Raw genomic sequence first — 20,745 nt, 5'->3', positions numbered from 1 at the left:
CTTGTCACAGGATTACTTCCAGAACAGAACAGCAAGTCTATGTACTAATCAATATAGAACAGAAAAGGAAGTCAAGAAGGGTTGCCCCCAAGGTTCTTGCTACGGACTAGGCTTCTGGAATGTTTTATACAACTCTTTGCTTAATATGGACTTCACCCACAGGACAGAAGTTATTACTTTCGCAGATGACTTGTTAATCATGACAAAGGGGAAGAATGCACTGGATGCTGAAAATTTTGCAAACCAAGATATTAAAAAAAATTGAAGAATGGGCTAAGGAATCCAAAATTAAGTTTAATGATGCAAAATAAAAAGTATTATTAATATGAAGAAAGAAGAATATAAGGAATGAGAAGGTCAACATCTACCTCAATAATAAACCTTTAGAACAGGTGGACGAACTCAAATATCTTGGCATTTAGATTGACAAAAATTTCAGATTCGACTACCATATTGACCAAATACATAACAAAGCTATAAACCTAACACACACCTTATCTAAAGCAGTTAAACTCACTTGGGGACTGGGGAATAAAGTGCTGCATACGATATACAGAGGTGCAATAGAACCTATTTTGACATACGGAGCGCCTGTGTGGGGAGAAGCCTTACAAAATCAGAAAAACGTGAGGAAAATTCAGAGGATTCAGGGATTATTCGATATAAAAATCACAAACGCTTATAGGACAATCTCTTACTATGCTTCCTGTGTTATAGCTGGCATTCAACCCATCGACATAGCAATACATGGACAAATTCAACTTTACAAATATACACATGGACAGAGGGAATACGACGCACCTTTGAAACCTGGAGCCTGGAAGCATCTGGCAGAAACTCTACAAATCAAGGAAACTGAGGATGAAGCGGACTATACCTTACAGTGTATACACGGACGGCAGCAAAACAGGGGAGAAGGTGGGAGCAGCAGCAGTGATATTTCATCATGACATGCCCATTCGACAGTTAAAATATAGGCTAGATGGAAAGTGTTCCAACAACCAGGCGGAACAGATAGCTATACTGAAAGCTCTTGAGGAACTTCAATCCATCATTGACTTGCCAAAGGAAGGAAAGACTGCAGCCATATATTCAGATAGTAAAGTAACCCTAGCCATATTGAAAAACAACAACAAACACAACTCAATAGTAGAGGACATCTTGACAACAATTAGATCTTTGGAAGAAAATCAATGGGAAATTCACTTCAGATGGGTGAAAGCCCATGTAGGCATTATGGGCAACAAGTTGGCGGAAAAATTGGCAAAAACAGCTGCGGAAGATGAAGACCTACAGAGCATTTATAATAAAATCCCAAAATCAAAGATTAAAACTGAGATACAAGAAACAGGATATCACCAATGGCAGAAGAGATGGAACAGTACAAACAAAGGGGCTCTTTCGAAATTCTTCTTCCCTTCCATCAAAGAAAGACTCAAGATAAAACTACCCCTTACACCAGACTTCACAGCAATCATCTCGGGCCATGGAAAAACTAAAGAATACCTACATAGATTTCACATCATAGAGGATCCAAGATGTACATGTAACAACATCCGGCAAACTGTAAATCATCTAATCTATGAATGTCGGGACACACGACAGCAGAGATCAGTTTTAATAGAAGATATACAAAAAATGGAGGAACTTGGCCAGTTACCAACCGACAGCTCATAACATTTCATTTGAGATCAATTTGTAAATATATATACTCAATTAACTTGTAGATACACAATAATGGAATCAATTATAAAATAACAATAAGATAAACAAACTGTAAATATAGAATATAAGAAATCAGATGGTTAAGCAGATATAAAATTCAGGTAGTCAGTCTTACAAACAAATATAATCTAAGGGTAAAAGATAATAAAATTGTACATGGCTCACTTTAGGTATAATGTAGATATTTCAAGTTTTTTTTTTTAGGTTGGCTATATGATAAAAATTGGCAAAGATAAGATATACTCATTTTTATATTACGGAAACATGTAAGATAATTATCAGGAATAGTTATTATAAGCAAATTATGACACAATATTGTAATTTTAAATGTAAATTGCCCAAGGCATATATATATATAGAAATTTCAAGCTTATAAATACAGGATTAAAATTAGTTAAGGTGATGCGTAAATTCAACACTCATAATATGAAAAAAGGAAATTTTAGCATAATATTGTAATACCAAGTGTAAATTGTTCAGTATAATGCATGTAATATTACTATGTAATGGGGCATGCAGTTGATGTTCTCAATAAAAAATACATACATACATACATAAATATAGAATATAAGAAAACAGATGGTTAAGCAGATATAAAATTCAGGTAGTCGGTCTTACAAACAAATACATACATACAAATTCAAAATGTCTGGAAATAATTGACCACAAAGTTTTGCAGTCAGGACACATGCATAAGGAATGTGACAGTGATCATACACTCATTAAGAAAACAAAGAAAAAAGCTCACTAAAAATTCACCACCCTCATGACTGTACTCAGTTGATTTCTGCTGTTGGTGTCAAGAGAAAATTCAATGTAATTGAAAAGAAAAGTGATAAGTTTTATGCATTTTCGGATTTAATGAAAGGTGATTCTCGACTCAACATGAAGAAACTGACACTGAAAATAATAGATTTTCTTGGAATGTAGTGCAGTGACTACTCTATACAAAAGAATCTAGCATGCATATATATATATATATATATATATTGTTTTTTACAAAAACAACTTGGATAAAGACGGCTCTTTCCTTAAAATGAATTGCAGATGGCGTTCGAGAAAAAGTGCTTCACTTCAATTATACTTACCCTCTTGCAAAGGAGTATACCGGTACATCTCAGAAGAGATAAAGAAAGATCTGCTGCCATTGCTTCCTCTTGTCAACCCAGTTTTTCACCAATTCTACACAAATCTTAAGACTTCCCGTGAAGCAAGGGACTTGTTCCCAGTTGTAGATCACGATAGTGAACAAGAATAGGAAATGTATTGCAGGAAATATAAGGAGTAAGGTTTTTGAGATTTGTATGTTCACAATAGTCATTAAGATAACATTTATTTCTGAAATAAAAAGCTACATAAATGTAGAGGTTTATTTCAATTCAGCTTCTGATGAGCAACAGGAAAAAGGGCATAAGTGCGGCTATTTTTGGAAATAAAGAAGAAAATTGTTAAATGAGTAACATTACCTATTTTGGAAGAAATACAAAGAAATAATATCCAGGAAAAACCTCTGAATTAAAAGAATTCTATAATTGACACCAGTTTCAATCTTCCTACTGCTCTCCTGAAAAGTATAAAATTTTTACTTAAGACCTTTTTCCTCCCAGCCACAGACCTATTGTCTGGGAAAAGCTACCATAATATCAATTTTGAAAAGCAATAATCCGGCTAATAATTTTTCGAATTATCGACTGGTACCACTTACTAGTGTGATAGCCAAAATTATGGAAAAGATGATTTCATACAGATTAAATTGGTTCCTGGAATCTAATAACTAAGCCCCAGATCTGTAGGTTTTAACATACTTTTTTCCTTACTTCGTAATTTGAAAATTGCAATGTACTTTTCCATTTCATACCCACGGGATCCAAATGTGTGAATCCTATAAGTCCTAAAAACGGCTAAAAAGAGTTAAGAGCCTAAAAGAGGCTAAATTGTACTTTTCAGAGAAAAAAAGTTGGCATTAAAAAACTAGCTCTGAAAACTTTCTCTCTATACTAAACTTCACTCGCGCTGCTCTTCTTATATGTGGGGTGTAACTTTAATAGTGGCAACACTGCAGTAAAAGCGAAACGAGAAGGAGTTAATTGTTGTCACTTCTACCACATGTTAGTCTATGTCTGCCCTCCTCCCCCATAAAAGGACTTTTCTGTCCACCTCATAGCGCATGCACTGTGGAGAGTCGAAGTTAGTCTCCTGTTAGTTACAGCTCTAAGCGGTTGTGTTTCACATGTTTACAAAGCAGAAATAGCTGAAAATTCAATCTGCCCATGGTCGTACAGCACGACAATGTCATGACGGTCTTGTTGAGGCATGTGGAGAGATGGCGAACTGTGGCAAGGTGGGTTCGTGCTTTCAACGAGGGGTGTGACTGTGGAAAACATGGGTCAGCTGGGTCATCCGAGTGTTAGTGAAGAGGAAGTGCAAGCTGTTTCCGCTTTATTCGACAACAATCAATGAGAGACGGTATGTGAGTTAGCCCAGGAGATAAGGCTATTGCATATGACTGTGTTTCGTATTCTAAAGAATCGCCTAAAAATGAGAAAAATTGCATCTCGGTGTGTTCCCTAGGATTTGACAGAGGCACAGCGATGGATACGATGTGATACTGCTTAAACTCACTTTGAGCGTTATGACGTGAAGGAGACGCCTTCTTACAGCGTATTGTTGCACTTGATGAGGCATGGGCCAGGTCATACGAACCTCTACTTAAGCGCCAATCAAATGAATGGCGTCATTATGGGTCACCACACAAAACAGTGGTACGTTGTACGTCTACGAATGTGAAAGTTATGCTGATTGTTGTGTACGACTGTGATGGCGTCATACTAACACATACTGTCCCGCAAAAACAGAATGTTAATGCACAGTATTTCCGTCATTTTTGGAGCATAATCTGAGATCAGCGTTGCGAAGAAAGAGCCCACACATTTTGCAGAACCCTCTCATCATTTTGCAGGATAACGCAAGGCCGCATACAGCACACCCTGTAGCTAATTTGTACCATCACTGGGAGGTGGGAAGTCTTTTCCATCCACCACATTCACCGGACTTAAGCACCTATGATTATAACTTAATCCCAAAAATGAAGGAACCACTTCGTGATGTTCGATTTTGGACTGTTCCCGATATTCTACAGGTAGTAGGGCAGTCCATCAGAAGTATCAACAGAACAGGAACTGCTACAGGAATACTACGACTTCCACACTGGGAAAGAGTTGTAGACAATGCTGGTTACTACACTGAAGGACTGTAGAAGTGTTGTCTATTATGTTGGGGTTGTATCCGTTTTCTTGTGCTATGTTGAGTAGTCTGTGTACCATTGTTCGGAATGCAGCTTGTGTTGTGTTGGGTGGTCAACAGACATCAACAGAGATATGGAAATTCTACACATCCAACCAAAAAGCCAGAAACTAAACACACTAGAATAATACGAAATATACAGACACACAAAAACAGATCCAAATGAAATCCTCAATAAACAAGTCAATTTCAGAACACACACACTCTTTGATTCCACATTACACTACACAAACACACCCCCACAGGAAACAAAACAAACCACGCCAAGACCAGCAACAAGCAGTTCTGAAGAAGGCCCATAACAGACCGAAACATGTTAACCAGGTACGACAGAATTTAACACGAGAAAGACATATAATATGCATTCCGAAGTGATATAGTGTTAAAAGTTGTGTAATCAATATTTATCAAATTTTTCGTTCTGCTTCGTATCATAAACCTTAACTATCAGTTAATCTTGAGTTAACTTGAGTTTAACCTGATTGGCAATCTTCCGTTGTTTAAACTGCAGTTCAAGGCTCAAATGTTCAAGATGGCGGCTTCCGCTATACACATGGACATGACAGATGTTTTCCGAGAACTTATGAGTGATGATGAGTAAGTAAACAACATTACTGAACGACCATGGCGCCCAAGAATTTTTCGAAATAGAGTGCACCACTTTGAAATATAAATGAACGTGAATTTTACAACAGATTCATATCTTCGAAGTAGACAATTCTAACCTTCAGAATTAGGCTTTATATTCCCTAAACTTGTTTAAAAAAATTGAAATTCGAATACAACATACAACAACAAAAAATGAGAAAGTGTAAAAAATATGGATTTTAATTTAAAGATATTTGAAAAGGTACACGATTTCCTTTTTATTTATGAAAACATGCTGTTGAATCTCTGCATCAGTTACTTGTTACGCTGCGTTTTTTTCCTCTGATAGTAGGTATACTGAAAACGATACAAGATTTCAAAGGTGTCCATAAATTTATGCATTAATTGCATTATCAAACTCATAAAAATAATTTTATTTTTTGACTGACTTCACTATCATAAACATTCTACAGAAGTTAAAAAATATGCACATTAATATTATAGTTTATTAATCAGATGATTGTGGAGTTCAGTCATGGATGATCATGCATGATTTAGTCTGGTTACACTGTGTTTGGGAGTATAACGTTGGTAGCCAGCATTAAGAAGCTATTTGAGGTTAAGTTTCACAAGCATACTGAAGTGGGCGGTATTGGTCCTATACACGTTTTTTTATGATATTCTCTGTATCATAGAACAAAGATGTTTCTTAATGAAGATTCTCCACGAGCATCGGTCATTTGAACAGCAATAATATAATAAAACAGCAGCAATTTTCTTATTTTCTTTCCTAACAGTAATACCAATCATATTTCACTACAGTTTAACTTAACCAAGACTCTGTAATACGGCGCATGGAGTTAAACTCTCAGTTAGGTTTAACTTCGGTTTACCTTAATCTTTAGATTAACCATATTTATAATACAGGGTCTTAATATTAGATCAGTCATGAATAAATTATTCATCCAGAGCCAATGTTCCTAACTTTTATGAAGTACCAGTAATTGTACAAAATTGAATTCATTTTGAAGCATCGTAACAGGCTAACATTCATGTAATATTTGCTGGAATATCATGATAGAAATTACAATAATATGACTAGTATTTTCTTTGGATGATGTGGCATGTAAAAATTGTGATCTGAATGGTTGTCAATTTAATAGCACAAGAGATAATTGGAAATTTATTTTTGTGCTGTATGATTGTCCGTCTAATTTGTCATTGTATTTAAGCTGCCACCTACTGCAGTATTACAGAATCTTAAATGTATTTTGTCTGTCAATATGAAATTCACTGGTTTGACTAAACAGTTGATTCACGAGACCTAATCTAAAAATGTATTTTGTTTGACTGCATGAAATTATTAGTACAAACTCCGAAAACCAAATACCACTTTGAAATGTATGCTTAAAAATACTTTCTCCTACTAATTTTGCTATTTTAGTTATAATTGATGTCTCCATGCGCATAATTCTTTCTTCATTATCTTCTTTCTTCCTTTCATTATACATATGAACTATAGATTCCTAAAGCGTACTCTGAATGGCACACACTTTCTTTCTTAGAGGAGTCACTGCCATGCTTTTGTCTCTGACATTATTATAATAAAAATCTAAAAATGAAAGAAATTCATTAAAATGTGAAATAGTATTTCTATCACTTACCCACCTGCATTATCACACCAAGTACATTATATTAATTATTTACACTTACCTTACTATAGTCTTGAATTGTAACATCAACACAACACAACACATAAAATAATTATTATGTATTAATATTAATACTGATATTAATTATTAGTATATTCAAATTTTACTAGCTTCCAGTAATTGGCTCTGAAATCTAGAACAATTTTAATTTTATTGAATTCCACTACCGTCAACGTCTGTCACTGCTGCCAACATAAGTTACAAAATCAATATCATTTGTACTATTTGTCAGTACCGAAATTCAAAATGAAGTTGACAAAAGAAAATTCAACCTGCAAACTAGAAAATCACCATAATCTACTAGCATATTAGTAATGGAGGAAAAAAAGGTTAGGTTTCACCTTTAGGGTATAAAATAAGGAGACCCGTACTATACCATGGAAATGCTGATGCTGTCAATAAGATATGCTGATTATGTATCCATATCTGTTATCCATATTTCCATATCACTTTATTGGCAGTATTTTGATGAAGTAAATAAGACACACAAAATTAAATATCAAGTTACCTTCTGCATGGATAAGTTACAGGAAGATTGATACAGAGTTAATATTTCAAACAATTGCCTGTATGTCTGTATTGATGCAATGTGAACTATGCAAATACTTACAGCAACATCCTCGTCTTCACAGAGATCAAGCTGGGCCTCAATGGCTTGATCAGCAAGAGTTGGAAAATACTTGAAGAAGCGAGCTATGAACTGTGATGCCAACCTCTTCTCCTTTGACGAACCCTTCACTGCTGTGAGAATTTCTAAGTATTCTGCTTCATGCTGGAAATAATTCAATTCAATCAACACACTGAGATTTTTTTATTTCATAAAAACTATATAGCATTGCTTATAATATTGGCAGTGACTTGCAATGTGTTTTTCATTTTGAAGTGAATTTCAATGTCTCTGGTTTGTTCAGTACACGCATTTTTAATTATATCTAGGTAGTGATTTGAAATTTCGCTTTCTCCCTTTTACAAATGCAAATGATGGACCTAATGTAAAAATTAAGAAGTACATGGAGTACTTAACAGGCTTAACTTTTTTTTCTTAAGTCCATACAATAAATACAAAATACTGTATAATTTTCCAGTAATTGCAATATAGTTTTTATGATTCCTTACACTTACTGTACACGTTGACTATACTGTATTTTACATATTTTCATAAGATAAAAAAATAGAATTTACATATTATCATGAAAGTATTTTGTAAAAGAAATGTTTCAGAGACAAAGAAAACAATGGGACTGCAAATATAAAAAAAAAGTATAATGTGATGCTATACACTGTGTTCTGCTTAGAGGGATCAAGAAATAAGTGATAATTTCAAGTATAAGTAATGGTTTTATAACATACCTTTTTACATAACTTGATGTAAAAACTCGATTTTCAGAGAAAGGTTAGTGTAACTCGATGTGTGCACCTCAAGTTGTCCTGCAAACATCTAAGTGCTATTGAGCCTCCTGCCAAGTGTTTTGTAGCATTTGTGGTGTGACTAGCACAGATGCATTTATAATGCATTGCCTCAATTCTTCCAAAGTGACAACTCTATCACCTTGGTACACAAAGCCCCAGCAAAAGAAGTCCACAGAGGTCAGGTCGGATACCTCCGACCTGAATGGCTAGGCAAGGGACCCTCCTCTTATGATCCATCTGATCCATCTATTGGGAAAGTTTGCATCCAAGAAATCATGCACTGCCCCATAGTAATGGCGTGAAGCCCCTTCTTGTTGACACACCAATCCTGTGGGGAGTTGTTCGACAACAAAGTTCTGTAACATGTTCAGATACACATTTCCTGTGACTGTCGCTTTAATGAAGAAGAATGGTCCAATGACAGAATTCCTTATCAACCCACACCAAACATTTACTTTGGGTGTGTCTCTCTCATGTTCATGTACAACATGAGGATTCTCCAACCCCATATCCAGCAGTTATGACTGTTGACTATTCCACACACATGAAAAGTTGCTTTGTCGGTGAAAACAATGCTATCTAGGTACATGTTATCATTGTCAATTCGTAGAAGCATTTCTAAAGCGAAATTTGTACTAAGGACATGGTTGTTGGGCTTTATCTGGTGACAAAGCTGGATCTTGTAAGCATACATCTTGTAGACGTTTAATGGAAGATCCTGTGAGTCGTTGTAGGGATTTGAAGCTTGGCACTAGCTCTTCGTATCGACTTGCACAGACCCCAAGTGAATGCCATTCTCACACGTTTGACTGCCTCCTCACTTACACTTCGTTTCACATGTTTACCAGTCTGTTTCTCGGAGTTTTCTGTCTCACATGAGAATTGCTTTATACCCAAGTGGATCCACATTCCACGTATGGCAAACATGGCTTTGTACACGCAAAACACATTTTTCTTCTGCTAGCCATACCATGCACTGAACCTTCTGTTGTGGTGTCCACATGCTTACCATAAGCATGTTTCTTTCAATACTGAATGGCGCCAGGCTTGTTTCTGCACTAAACATTGGTGTGCATATGTATGAACATGCAGCTCTTTTTAAACCATTGTTGCATAAACTAGGACAGTTTCTGCATCTTGTCAGATGTAAATCACAACAATAGCTGAGTCTCATTTTAAATAGTGAACATTTATTTCTCGATCCCTCTAAATGGAACACAGTGTATTTCCTTCTGTAGAGTTTCTCTCTCCATTCAACAAGGAAATAGTAATTACTTTTAGACAGTGGAGAACATTAGACTTCTCCTTCCAGGACATGATAAAATGTTAAGATTTCTGACGAGAAAAACAATTCATGAAATTTGTTTAAGAACAGAATTAGACACCCGGATACCTGCTCTGTTATTATACTAAAGACTCTTTCAATGCTTGAAAACACTGACAAATGAATATAGTCTACAAAACAAAGATTAAATGGATATGCAAATATTCTATATTAATTTACAGGCTGCTGGTGGTACAAACATATCTCGAATAGCTGTTTCATCCCTGACAGATGCTGAGAAATCTTTCATGACCTAAATTGCTATAGGTATATTTTTTCCAAGTTATATGCGTTCAATTTTTTTAATTTATTATTTTACGACGCTTTATCAACTGCTATGGTTATTTAGTATCTGAGTGAGATGAAGGTCATAATGCTAGTGAGATAAGTTCAGGGTCCAGCACTAAAAGTTACCTAGCATTTTTCCTAATGGAAAAAACCTCAACCAGGATTTGAATCTGTGTATGGTGGTTTCACAGTCAGATGTGCTAACTGTTACTCCATAGCGATAGATGCTTTCAATAAAAGCACCTCACATTGAAAAATACATAACGTTACTATGTGTATATTTTGTAGTAGTAATATATAGTCCAACGTCATAATTACTAACAAACTGTTGTGGACAAATGCATTTAAATGGCGGTAGATGATTTCCAACATATTTATGCTGTAAGCCTCAGCATAGTTAAGAATTTTTTATACCAAAAATATAGTGGTTCTTTCGCCTTCTTGGCTATCCTTATTCCAAAATGTTTTAATTGATTTTTATACAGTACAACCACCTACATTCTACTATATACAGTCACGAAGCTTGAGTTGTTGAGGGTACTAGGAACAATAGACTATGCAGGTACTGTTTCGCATTGTCTGTGATGAGACGATAGTAGCGATTCTAGTGGTTAGCAACTATCTATGGATGCATATTCCCTATGTATTGACTTCGTGACTGTTTATACTAGACTGTGGTACAGCAGTGGTTCCCAACCTTTTTTGACTGATAACACACTTTACTGAAAGCCCACTATAGTGCGACACACTTATTTGTTTTTATTAATAATGATATAATAATAACAACCAGTGCTTTTCTTCTGGAGAAAAAGGTGGTGCAACTCTATGTAGAATATTTTATAGCGGACAGAGAGATTATTACTGTTTACTGCACGGTACTTTTGTCGTTTTTAAACTCCTTTTAGTCCAACTAAGACTTTCAATTTTTTTAGTAGGTTATTGAAAGACGCTTTATCAACATCTTAGGTTATTTAGCGTTTGAATGAGATGAAGGTGGTAATGCCGGTGAAATGAGTCCGGGGTCCAGCACCGAAAGTTACATAGCATTTGCTCGTAATGGGTTGAGGGAAAACCCCTGAAAAAACCTCAACCAGGTAACTTGCCCCAAACGAGTATCGAACCCGGGCCACTTGGTTTCGTGGCCAGACGCACTAACCGTTAAGACTTTCAAGATTTAAGCGGAATTCAAAGGAAAAAGTTACATAAAAAATCTAGTTATTCACACATATTTCGGTTTCATAATGAAAAATAATGCAAGAAAAAGATTCTGAAACGCCGTTCAAGAGCATTGTGCCAGAAAAAAAGAAACAATGATAACTTCTTTATAGCATCAGATATCCAGTGTTTTAGATAGGTCGGTGTTAACATGCAATCTCTATTTAAAAAAAAAAAACAACAAAACAAAACAAAAAAAACAGAACAAAACAAGCAGCAACTTGAGTGGCATTAGAAAAAACAGAGTTGTGTCAAAAATTCCAACCTATCTATGCTGGATGTTCGATAATAGATTTTTATTTTCATTTTTGAAAACTCACCTATTTAAATTAATGTGAAGTCTGTGCTCCGTCAGTTGCACAGAGTTTCTCTATATGCGGCCTTATGATTGACAGACCAAGATGCAGCAGTCTGTTCCTTTGTTTAGATTTCACTATTTTCATGGTAGAAAATGCTGATTCACACAATTATAACGTTGAAAATGGCAGTTATAAATTTTTTTTTAGTTTATTCAACACCATCGACTCGTTTAACAAAAGATATCTGCATATAAGACAAGTCACTCGGAATTTTTCCATGCCAAGTAAAACCATATTGCAAGTATTCATCACTATATTTACGAAACGCAGTACGTTTTTGTGAACTCTGAAGGGAATTTTCGCTCACTTTATTTGAATTAGCCACTGCTGTCATCTAACCCAGAACTTCATTCCAATTGTCTTTTTCTCATTAAAAATTTGTTCACAATAAAATCTAAATAAAGCACTTTTGATAAAATAGTCGCACTATCACCCGCTCTCACGTATATACTGAAACTGACAAATATGTTCTGACAATTCTAAACTCTGTTTATTACCAAGTGGAAATAGTAAACAAATTACTAAGCTTTGTTGCAGTGTTCACTTTCATTCGAATTATCGCCAGGCAGAAAAATTAAACTGAGCATTGTTGCAGGTGTTCAAGTTTCATTGGTAAAGTCTGTCTCAAAATAAAATGTACCATATCAAAGACTTCGTTGTAAATAAAAAAAAATGCGTTGTAAAGAGGCTTTCTGGATGGCATAAAATTTATTTTTCAATTTCAAAATTTCGCGATGCACTCCATGGGACTGTGCGACAGGAACCCTTACAGTACAGAATGGCCCAGAATAAAGTATACCGAAATCAGAAAAAATTATTGGCGGCATTGTTAATTGTTATTTCGATTGTTGCTGAAGGAGGCAGTGAAAGAAACATAATCAAAATGGTACTCAGTATCCAAGAAAAGGAATTCCTAGTAGAGCGTTCATATGCAGTTGGTCAAAGTGGTGGAGCTAGTGTGAAAGTGGTATGTGAACTTCATGAAGACGAGTTTCATACAGATCTACCATCAAAGCAGACAATATTATTCTTGGTAAGTAAGTTCAGGCAAACTCTCTCAATTTTGTGTCAACGCAAAGAAAGAAGTGGGAAGAGAAAAACAGCTGTAGACAATCCAGTATCTTGTGAAACCTACTTGCATGCAAGGGTAAGGGAAAAGTGGACTGAGAAGCTTCCCACTCGCTATGCTTCGACTTGCAGGCTAGCTAGCTCGCTTAGTCCCACCATAAGTTTCTTACTATGAGCTATGGTGCATGAATGCATTTAGTTTCACGAGATAACAAATGATCTATACAGATAATGCAAATAAGGATATTGTGTTTGACAAAATTGACAGACACATTTGATTTAAATCACGTGCTTGCAGATGGTGATAACCTGTATGCAGCACGAAAATGCACCCAATTCATGGATCATTCATTGAACTGACCTCTTCAGATTTAATTCCTCAGCGATCCATCACTGTCTTTTCTTCACAATTTTGTCAAATACCATACCCATATGTGTATTGTCTGTAGCTGTTTTTTTCCACCCACTTCTTCCTTTGCATTGACACAAAATTGAGCCGGTTCATCTGAATTTACTCACCAAAGGTAATATTGTCCTCTATGATGGTGAATCTTTATGAATCTCCTCTTCATGAAGTTCACATACTGCTTTCACACTAGCTCCGCCACTTTGACCAACTGCATATGAGTGAAAATATAGCTCGACAAGGAATTCTTTTTCTTGGATACTGAGTACCATTTTGATCATGTTTCTTTTCGCAGTCTTCTTTAGCAACAATTGAAGTAACAATTAACAATGCCACCAATAATTTTTTTCTAACTAAGCTGCGAGTCCAACATAAACTTCGGTATACTTTATTTTGGGCCATATTGTAGCCTACTTAATACAAATTGTCTAATACTGTGTCAAAAGTACATCTGAAGCAATACTGTGTACATAATTAAAACCAATATTTCTAATTTATTCATCAATGCTATATGCGTCCATAAAATATCCACTTTCAATGACATTCATAACATAATAAAATTTTATCTCATGTTTTAGTTCAGCACCATTTTATGGTGAAACATTTACACTCAGAATTGGTGTGTAGTTTGTATAATATATCGGAAATCTGGAATGTGATTTAGTGTAAACACAAGCTAAGAAATACATTGTTTACAAAAAATGTCGATATCTATGGCTATTTGCATATTTACACTCAGGCAGTTTTAAAACATGGACTTTAAAATATATACAAATTTAAAGGAAAATGCAATTTGAAATCAGTGCCAAATAAAAAAATAAATCACAGTTACACACTCAGTGCAGCATGGTAGGCTTATAAGCCAAGGTGCCCGGGTTCAAATTCTGTCAACTGACCCTGAATTATTTGGGCAAGCCCATAGTCTAGGCAGCAGAGGGGTTTTTCTCTGGGTACTCTGGTTCCCCTGTGACATCTCAACTCTACGTCATAATGACGAGTGTATTCAGACCCACTGCAAGTTAAGGACCCTGCCATTACAAAAGAAATGGCAATAAAACACGGCACTGTTGGAACTCTTTTCAGCATAAGCAGAATGCTTACTTTTGAACATTTTCTACATTGCCACAAAGCATGCTGCTGGGAACATGAAAAATCTATGGATTGCCATTTATAATAATTTCTATCCTGTAGGCTGAAAATAATTTTTTTTCTTGCTTCCTTGAGAACTACACATTCAGCCACACGAATCCAGAACATTCTTCCTAAAAACTATATAAATATAGTAGACTCTCGATTATCTGGGATTGGGTTAACTGGGTTCCAGATTATTTGAGAAACCTTTGGTAAAACAAGGAAAGAAAGAAAAACAAAAATAATTTTCTCGAGTATAGTATTACAAAGATGCAAATGTTTTTAACTCAGGTAGTAACACTCACAGGGTCACGTGCTGGACATAAATGGCCATCTATGCAAGTGAATATAATACTCGTCAACCTCCGCCCATATCTGACAAAATTTCGTTTCTGCGAAACTTTATCGGAGCTATTAGTAGAGCTTATGTACTATTACATTTGCATTTCAGTTAAATGTAGTGATTAGTGTATTAGTATTGAGTCATGTCGAAATGTAAAGGAGTTAATTATTTTGAAATAAAAAGGAAAAGAAATAATGAAGAAATCTACAGATGTCAAAATAGTAAAATATAGTTAATTAATGGATGTAATATCGCAGACCAAACTATACGCAGTTTAACTGAAAACAAACAAAATCTCATGAATTTCCTGGGACATCGGATAGTACAAGTGGTATGTCTAAAAGGAAAAGAATGACTTCTTTGCTGTCGTATTTTAAGCAGTAATTAAATAAGTGTCAACTTTTTTTTAATATTATTCTTTAAATTTCCTGTACACAGTAGTTTAACCAGGATTTTGTCAATCTGGATCTTTTTTCCCATTCATTCCAGATAATCAGTCAGTTTTTGGACCTATGCTTTTTATGATATACATAAGCGACATAACTATCACTATCTATTAAACAATGTACACATCTCCTATATGTTGACGACTTACAAAGATTATTAAATAAGTATATAATAAATTTCAATCTTAAGACATATCAACTTGCAAATGTTTATTTGCTATTTAATAACAACATATGAACGTTTTCGCCGTTTAGGGCATCTTCAGATATAACAAAAAACATGTAATCTGGACCTATAATAGTAAATTATGCAAATGACAAGGAGTAGAGAACAATATATGTAATACATGAGATTCATGAGCTTTATGTAAAATATGACATAATACAGGATGAATATTGAGATGATCTTTGGATTTTAAAATTAAACTGGACGAACATTTTTACATATAGCTCATGTTACAATTAAATATACAATGATTAAAATTTGTCAATGATGTTAAAATTTAAATTTATAATGATGATAATAAAATGTTTTAGAGTAATCATAGCTGAGAATTGTCGTAAGTTACAAGATAGTTTGCGTATCTGATGTTCGTGTGTTTTGTAATTGTTTCATCTGAAAATTGAGATGGAGAAATAATAATAAATGCAAAAATATAAACGAGTTATTATATAGAGACGCAGATAATTATATTATAAAAGTACTTACTAAAAAAACGTTCATTAATGAACTGATGTTGTTTATGTTAAAGAATTGCTATTAGGTGTAATTAGATTTGTTGAGATATTTGCTCGTTGAGTATGAATGTAGTGGAATGTACGAAGATTTCGTAATAGATGAATCATAAGTTAGGTATGAATTTTAGTCATTCACTGAAAATTAAGTAGAGAAAATCAATATTATAATTCGTAGTAATTAGTAATAATTAAATGAGCTATAATACCAAATATATGTAAGTGATTTAAGGCAGCTGTAATAATTATTATAAGATTACTTACTTAAAGAGGTCGTTGGCTTTTGAAATGGATGTTGTTTGACGTCAGTGACTACTCTAATTTGATGACATCCTATTACGTGTCATCAGGTTTATTGAAATATGTAAATGAATATGTTCTATAAATAGAAGAATATTAACTATTAATTTGCTTTTCAATTTTGATATGAGGGAAGGATGTAATTGTTTTAATGAATTTGACGGCATTCAAATACATACATTTGTGTGTGCTGGTGTTGGTGTGTTGGTGGTTTTAAGAGAACTGAGGCCTAGATAATCGTGTGTATTGAGGTATGCAGCGGCATAAGAATATGAAAGGAACTATTTGAATGACACATCAAGATCAATGTGAATAGGTCTATTTTAAATTGCATACAGTGGATTTTTAAAGTTTAATAAATTTTCGTTAATTATATTATGATCTTTATTATGGTAGTAGGCAATGAAGAATTCTTCTGCTGCATTTATGAATTTATTATCATTGTATGTTTTTAGGATACTTAATGTATTCTGGTAATGACCTAATTCATGTCCAGTATTAATTAAGTGTGTTGCATATTTTGATTTTTCTCTATTATTTTTGAAATCGTTAACATGCTCCTTATATCTTGTTTTTATATTGCGTTTAGTTTGGCCTATGTATTTCTTACTGCATGTGTGACATTTAAGCATATATATGCCTTTACTATTTAATTTATCTTTAGGATTTATTGTGTTATGGATATTATTGTTTAACTTATTATTTGTTTTGAATGCTATGTTTATATTTTCTTTATTAAATAAGTTTTTTAATTTATTATATATGTATTTGTTGTAAGTGAGTGTTGACCAAAATTTTGATTTATTATTGTTTGTTTTTGTTAAGGTAGTGTTTGTCTGTCGTTGTCTATTATTTTCTTTTTTCCGAATTAATTTTCGAATAAGGGTTTTACTGTATCCGTTATCATTTGCAATGTCTAAAATTCTTTGTACTTCTTTTTTGTATTTATTTTTGGATAATGGTATTTGTGTTAATCTATTTATTAGGTAATTAAACATACTTTGTTTTTGGTTTTGGGGATGTATTGAATCTGCGGGTATACTATGTGTTGTATGTGTTGGTTTTCTATAGATATCGTATTTCAATTCAAATTTATGTTTTATTATTTTTAAATCTAAAAATGGAATCGAGTTATTTATTTCATGTTCAACTGTAAATTTTAGATTTTTGTGTAGTTTATTAAATGAATCAAGAATGGAATTATCTACTGTAGTGTTCTCATAAATTATGATTGTATCATCTACATACCTATAGTAAGATTTAATGCTATGTTTATTTAGAATTTCATTGATTTTGTTATCCTCTATGTTTTGTAAGAAGATTTCGGTAAGAGTTCCTGATAAAGGGTTGCCCATAGCTAGGGCAATATTTTGTTTATATATTTTCTGATTAAAGATGAAATAATTTTGGGATGTAACTGTATTTAACAATCGTATTATTTGCTGAATTATATTTTCTGCTATTTGTAAATTTTGTAATTTTTCTTTAACAATGAGTATGGTTTCTTGAATTGGGATATTTGTGTACAAATTTTCTATGTCTAAAGACATCAATTTTGATTCATTGTTGATTTTTACTTTATTCAAGTTGTCTATTAAATGCTTTGTATTTTTTATGGTGTATTGATTTTTTAATTGTAATGTTTGTTTCAGCCATTTGTCTAAGAATTTACTTAATTTATAGTTCGGAGCGTTTATATTATTGACTATGGGTCTCATTGTTAAATCTTTTTTATGAGTTTTTGGTAATGTACATCCTTCCCTCTAAAATTCATACCTAACTTATGATTCATCTATTACGAAATCTTCGTACATTCCACTACATTCATACTCAACGAGCAAATATCTCAACAAATCTAATTACACCTAATAGCAATTCTTTAACATAAACAACATTAGTTCATTAATGAACGTTTTTTTAGTAAGTACTTTTATAATATAATTATCTGCGTCTCTATATAATAACTCGTTTATATTTTTGCATTTATTATTATTTCTCCATCTCAATTTTCAGATGAAACAATTACAAAACACACGAACATCAGCTATGCAAACTATCTTGTAACTTACGACAATTCTCAGCTATGATTACTCTAAAGCATTTTATTATCATCATTATAAATTTAAATTTTAACATCATTGACAAATTTTAATCATTGTATATTTAATTGCAACATGAGCTATATGTAAAAATGTTCGTCCAGTTTAATTTTGAAATCCAAAGATCATCTCAATATTCATCCTGTATTATGTCATATTTTACATAAAGCTCATGAATCTCATGTATTACATATATTGTTCTCTACTCCTTGTCATTTGCATAATTTACTATTATAGGTCCAGATTACATGTTTTTTGTTATATCTGAAGATGCCCTAAACGGCGAAAACGTTCATATGTTGTTATTAAATAGCAAATAAACATTTGCAAGTTGATATGTCTTAAGATTGAAATTTATTATATACTTATTTAATAATTTACCAGGCATATTGATATATAAAATGAATTGTAAAATGACTTACAAAGAGCCTATATATCTCTGCACCTACATCAGCACTAAAAGACTCAATAAATTAAGCTAAAATGACCCAAAATAAATTATTTCATGGACGAAAAAATTTAAACTAAGCCTGAACTCAGAGAAATCACGGGAAATTATAGCAGGTCATCAACCATTGTTAAGAAATTAAACACGTTTAACGTAACTCCTATAATCGTACTAAATAAATGAAAATATTATCCCATACAGTGATACAGTAAAATGTCTAAGAATTCTTGAAATAAGCAAATCACATACATATTTATGTAAAATACAGTATTTTTTTATGAAAATTGACACACTAAAAGGAATTTGAAATTTCATTCAGTTGGTACTTAAAACAATCTAATGCAGTCACTCTTGATGCCTCATTTTGATTAGGTCTACTGACTAATGCGAGACTGACAGAAAGACCGCATTCACTCTTTTTTTTTTGTTCCACTTTCCTCCACTAGATTCACCCCACCCTAAACCCCTATTTCCACTCTTTCCCGCTAGAGTTGTGGTGAGCTTGTAGGGGAAAAGTGGAAAGGGGTCGTGGGCGGAGCTTAGCGTTCGCTGTTTTACGATTTGCCCTTCGGAAAATTACACCATCATTCAAGATTCTGTGCAGCATGTTCACTGGAATAACACTCAGACCACAGGTCATAGTGCATCCACTTGTAACCTATTTTACGCAAGAATGTGAAGTGAAACTCAGGGATCTAGTTGTAATATTTTGAGTGTCTTAAACACAGACCAATGCAGTTTATCTTTTCAACATTATTTAATCCCTTTTCAAAAAATTATTTATTTCTCAGACAGTGTGAATGCACAATTAGGGTTGCCAATTTTTTTTTTTTAAGAAAATAAGGGAGACTAAGGAATCGACAAAATTTCACATAGAAAACAGGAAAATTATTCGGTTTAGTTACTAAAAAACAACTTTATTCTACACTTCGGCAGCTAGGCTTACATTAAGAGTATTTTGAGACAGATTTTGTCTCGTGTAAATAGTCTGTTGAAATCAACTAAGTTTGCAGCTCTGATTTGATTTAAATATGTCGTGCTCTTGTTTCAAAGATCTGTCTAATTATTGTTCATGAGATGAAACACCCTCTTTGTATGAGCATTACTACTTGGTATGCTTAGAACAAAATCAGCTAGTTTTTTTCAAATTTACAACATTAACACTGATTTTAAACGGGTGAGCATGTTTGATTTTAAATGAGTGAGCACTAAAACTCATTCTTGGCAAGCATTAGGCTACATTCTATAAAAACTGCATATTTTAATGCATCACTTGAATAACAAAACTCATCATATAAACAATCATCATTCACGGCAAAATCAAACATTTAGAATAAAAATTTTTACATTATGCAAAAATAAGGAGAAAAAAATGCTCGAAGGAAGAATAATATGGCAGCTGGGAGACTGTTAAAAATTAGGGACAAATACGGGAGATCCTGGTAAATACAGGAGAGCTGGCAACCCAACAATCCTATATGAACAGAAAGAAACACATGCTAACATGAAAGGTATATTTTGGAGTATCAAGAGAGTGGCACTTTTTTGCAACATTGCACAGTAAAGAACATAGTGATGGCATTGGTGACAGCACTGTAAACTTGCTACGAAAACAAATCTTCAGCCACTTCAACATTCCATCACAACACCTAAGAAATTGTTGGAATGAGCTGTGAAAAATATTAGTAGCATTTCCTTCAAATTCTTCAGCAACCAGGATTATCAAATAGAGCGTGAACTTCTAAAAATAATGGTATGATAAAACTAAACCACTACATGGAACACTAACAATACATTCTCTTCCATCCCCTCCAACTAACAATTCTGTCTCAAATGAAGAGAAAA

The 20,745-nt window shown here is 33.6% G+C and overlaps 1 protein-coding gene across 2 annotated transcripts in view; it reads right to left on the bottom strand.

The window, feature by feature from the left end:
- The window catches only part of cass (apoptosis inhibitor cassowary), a 238,578-nt gene that overhangs the window by 184,857 nt on the left and 32,976 nt on the right, over positions 1 to 20,745 (bottom strand). For both annotated transcript variants that reach the window (XM_069840839.1, XM_069840840.1), the window contains exon 2: positions 7,939 to 8,100. In XM_069840839.1, the coding sequence (XP_069696940.1) occupies positions 7,939 to 8,100 (162 nt within the window). The remainder of the gene's footprint in view (positions 1 to 7,938; positions 8,101 to 20,745) is intronic.

The sequence above is a fragment of the Periplaneta americana genome, chromosome 12 (assembly GCF_040183065.1).
Source record: "Periplaneta americana isolate PAMFEO1 chromosome 12, P.americana_PAMFEO1_priV1, whole genome shotgun sequence".
Taxonomy (NCBI): Eukaryota; Metazoa; Arthropoda; class Insecta; order Blattodea; family Blattidae; genus Periplaneta; species Periplaneta americana.
This window is presented reverse-complemented; position numbering and strand designations above follow the sequence as displayed.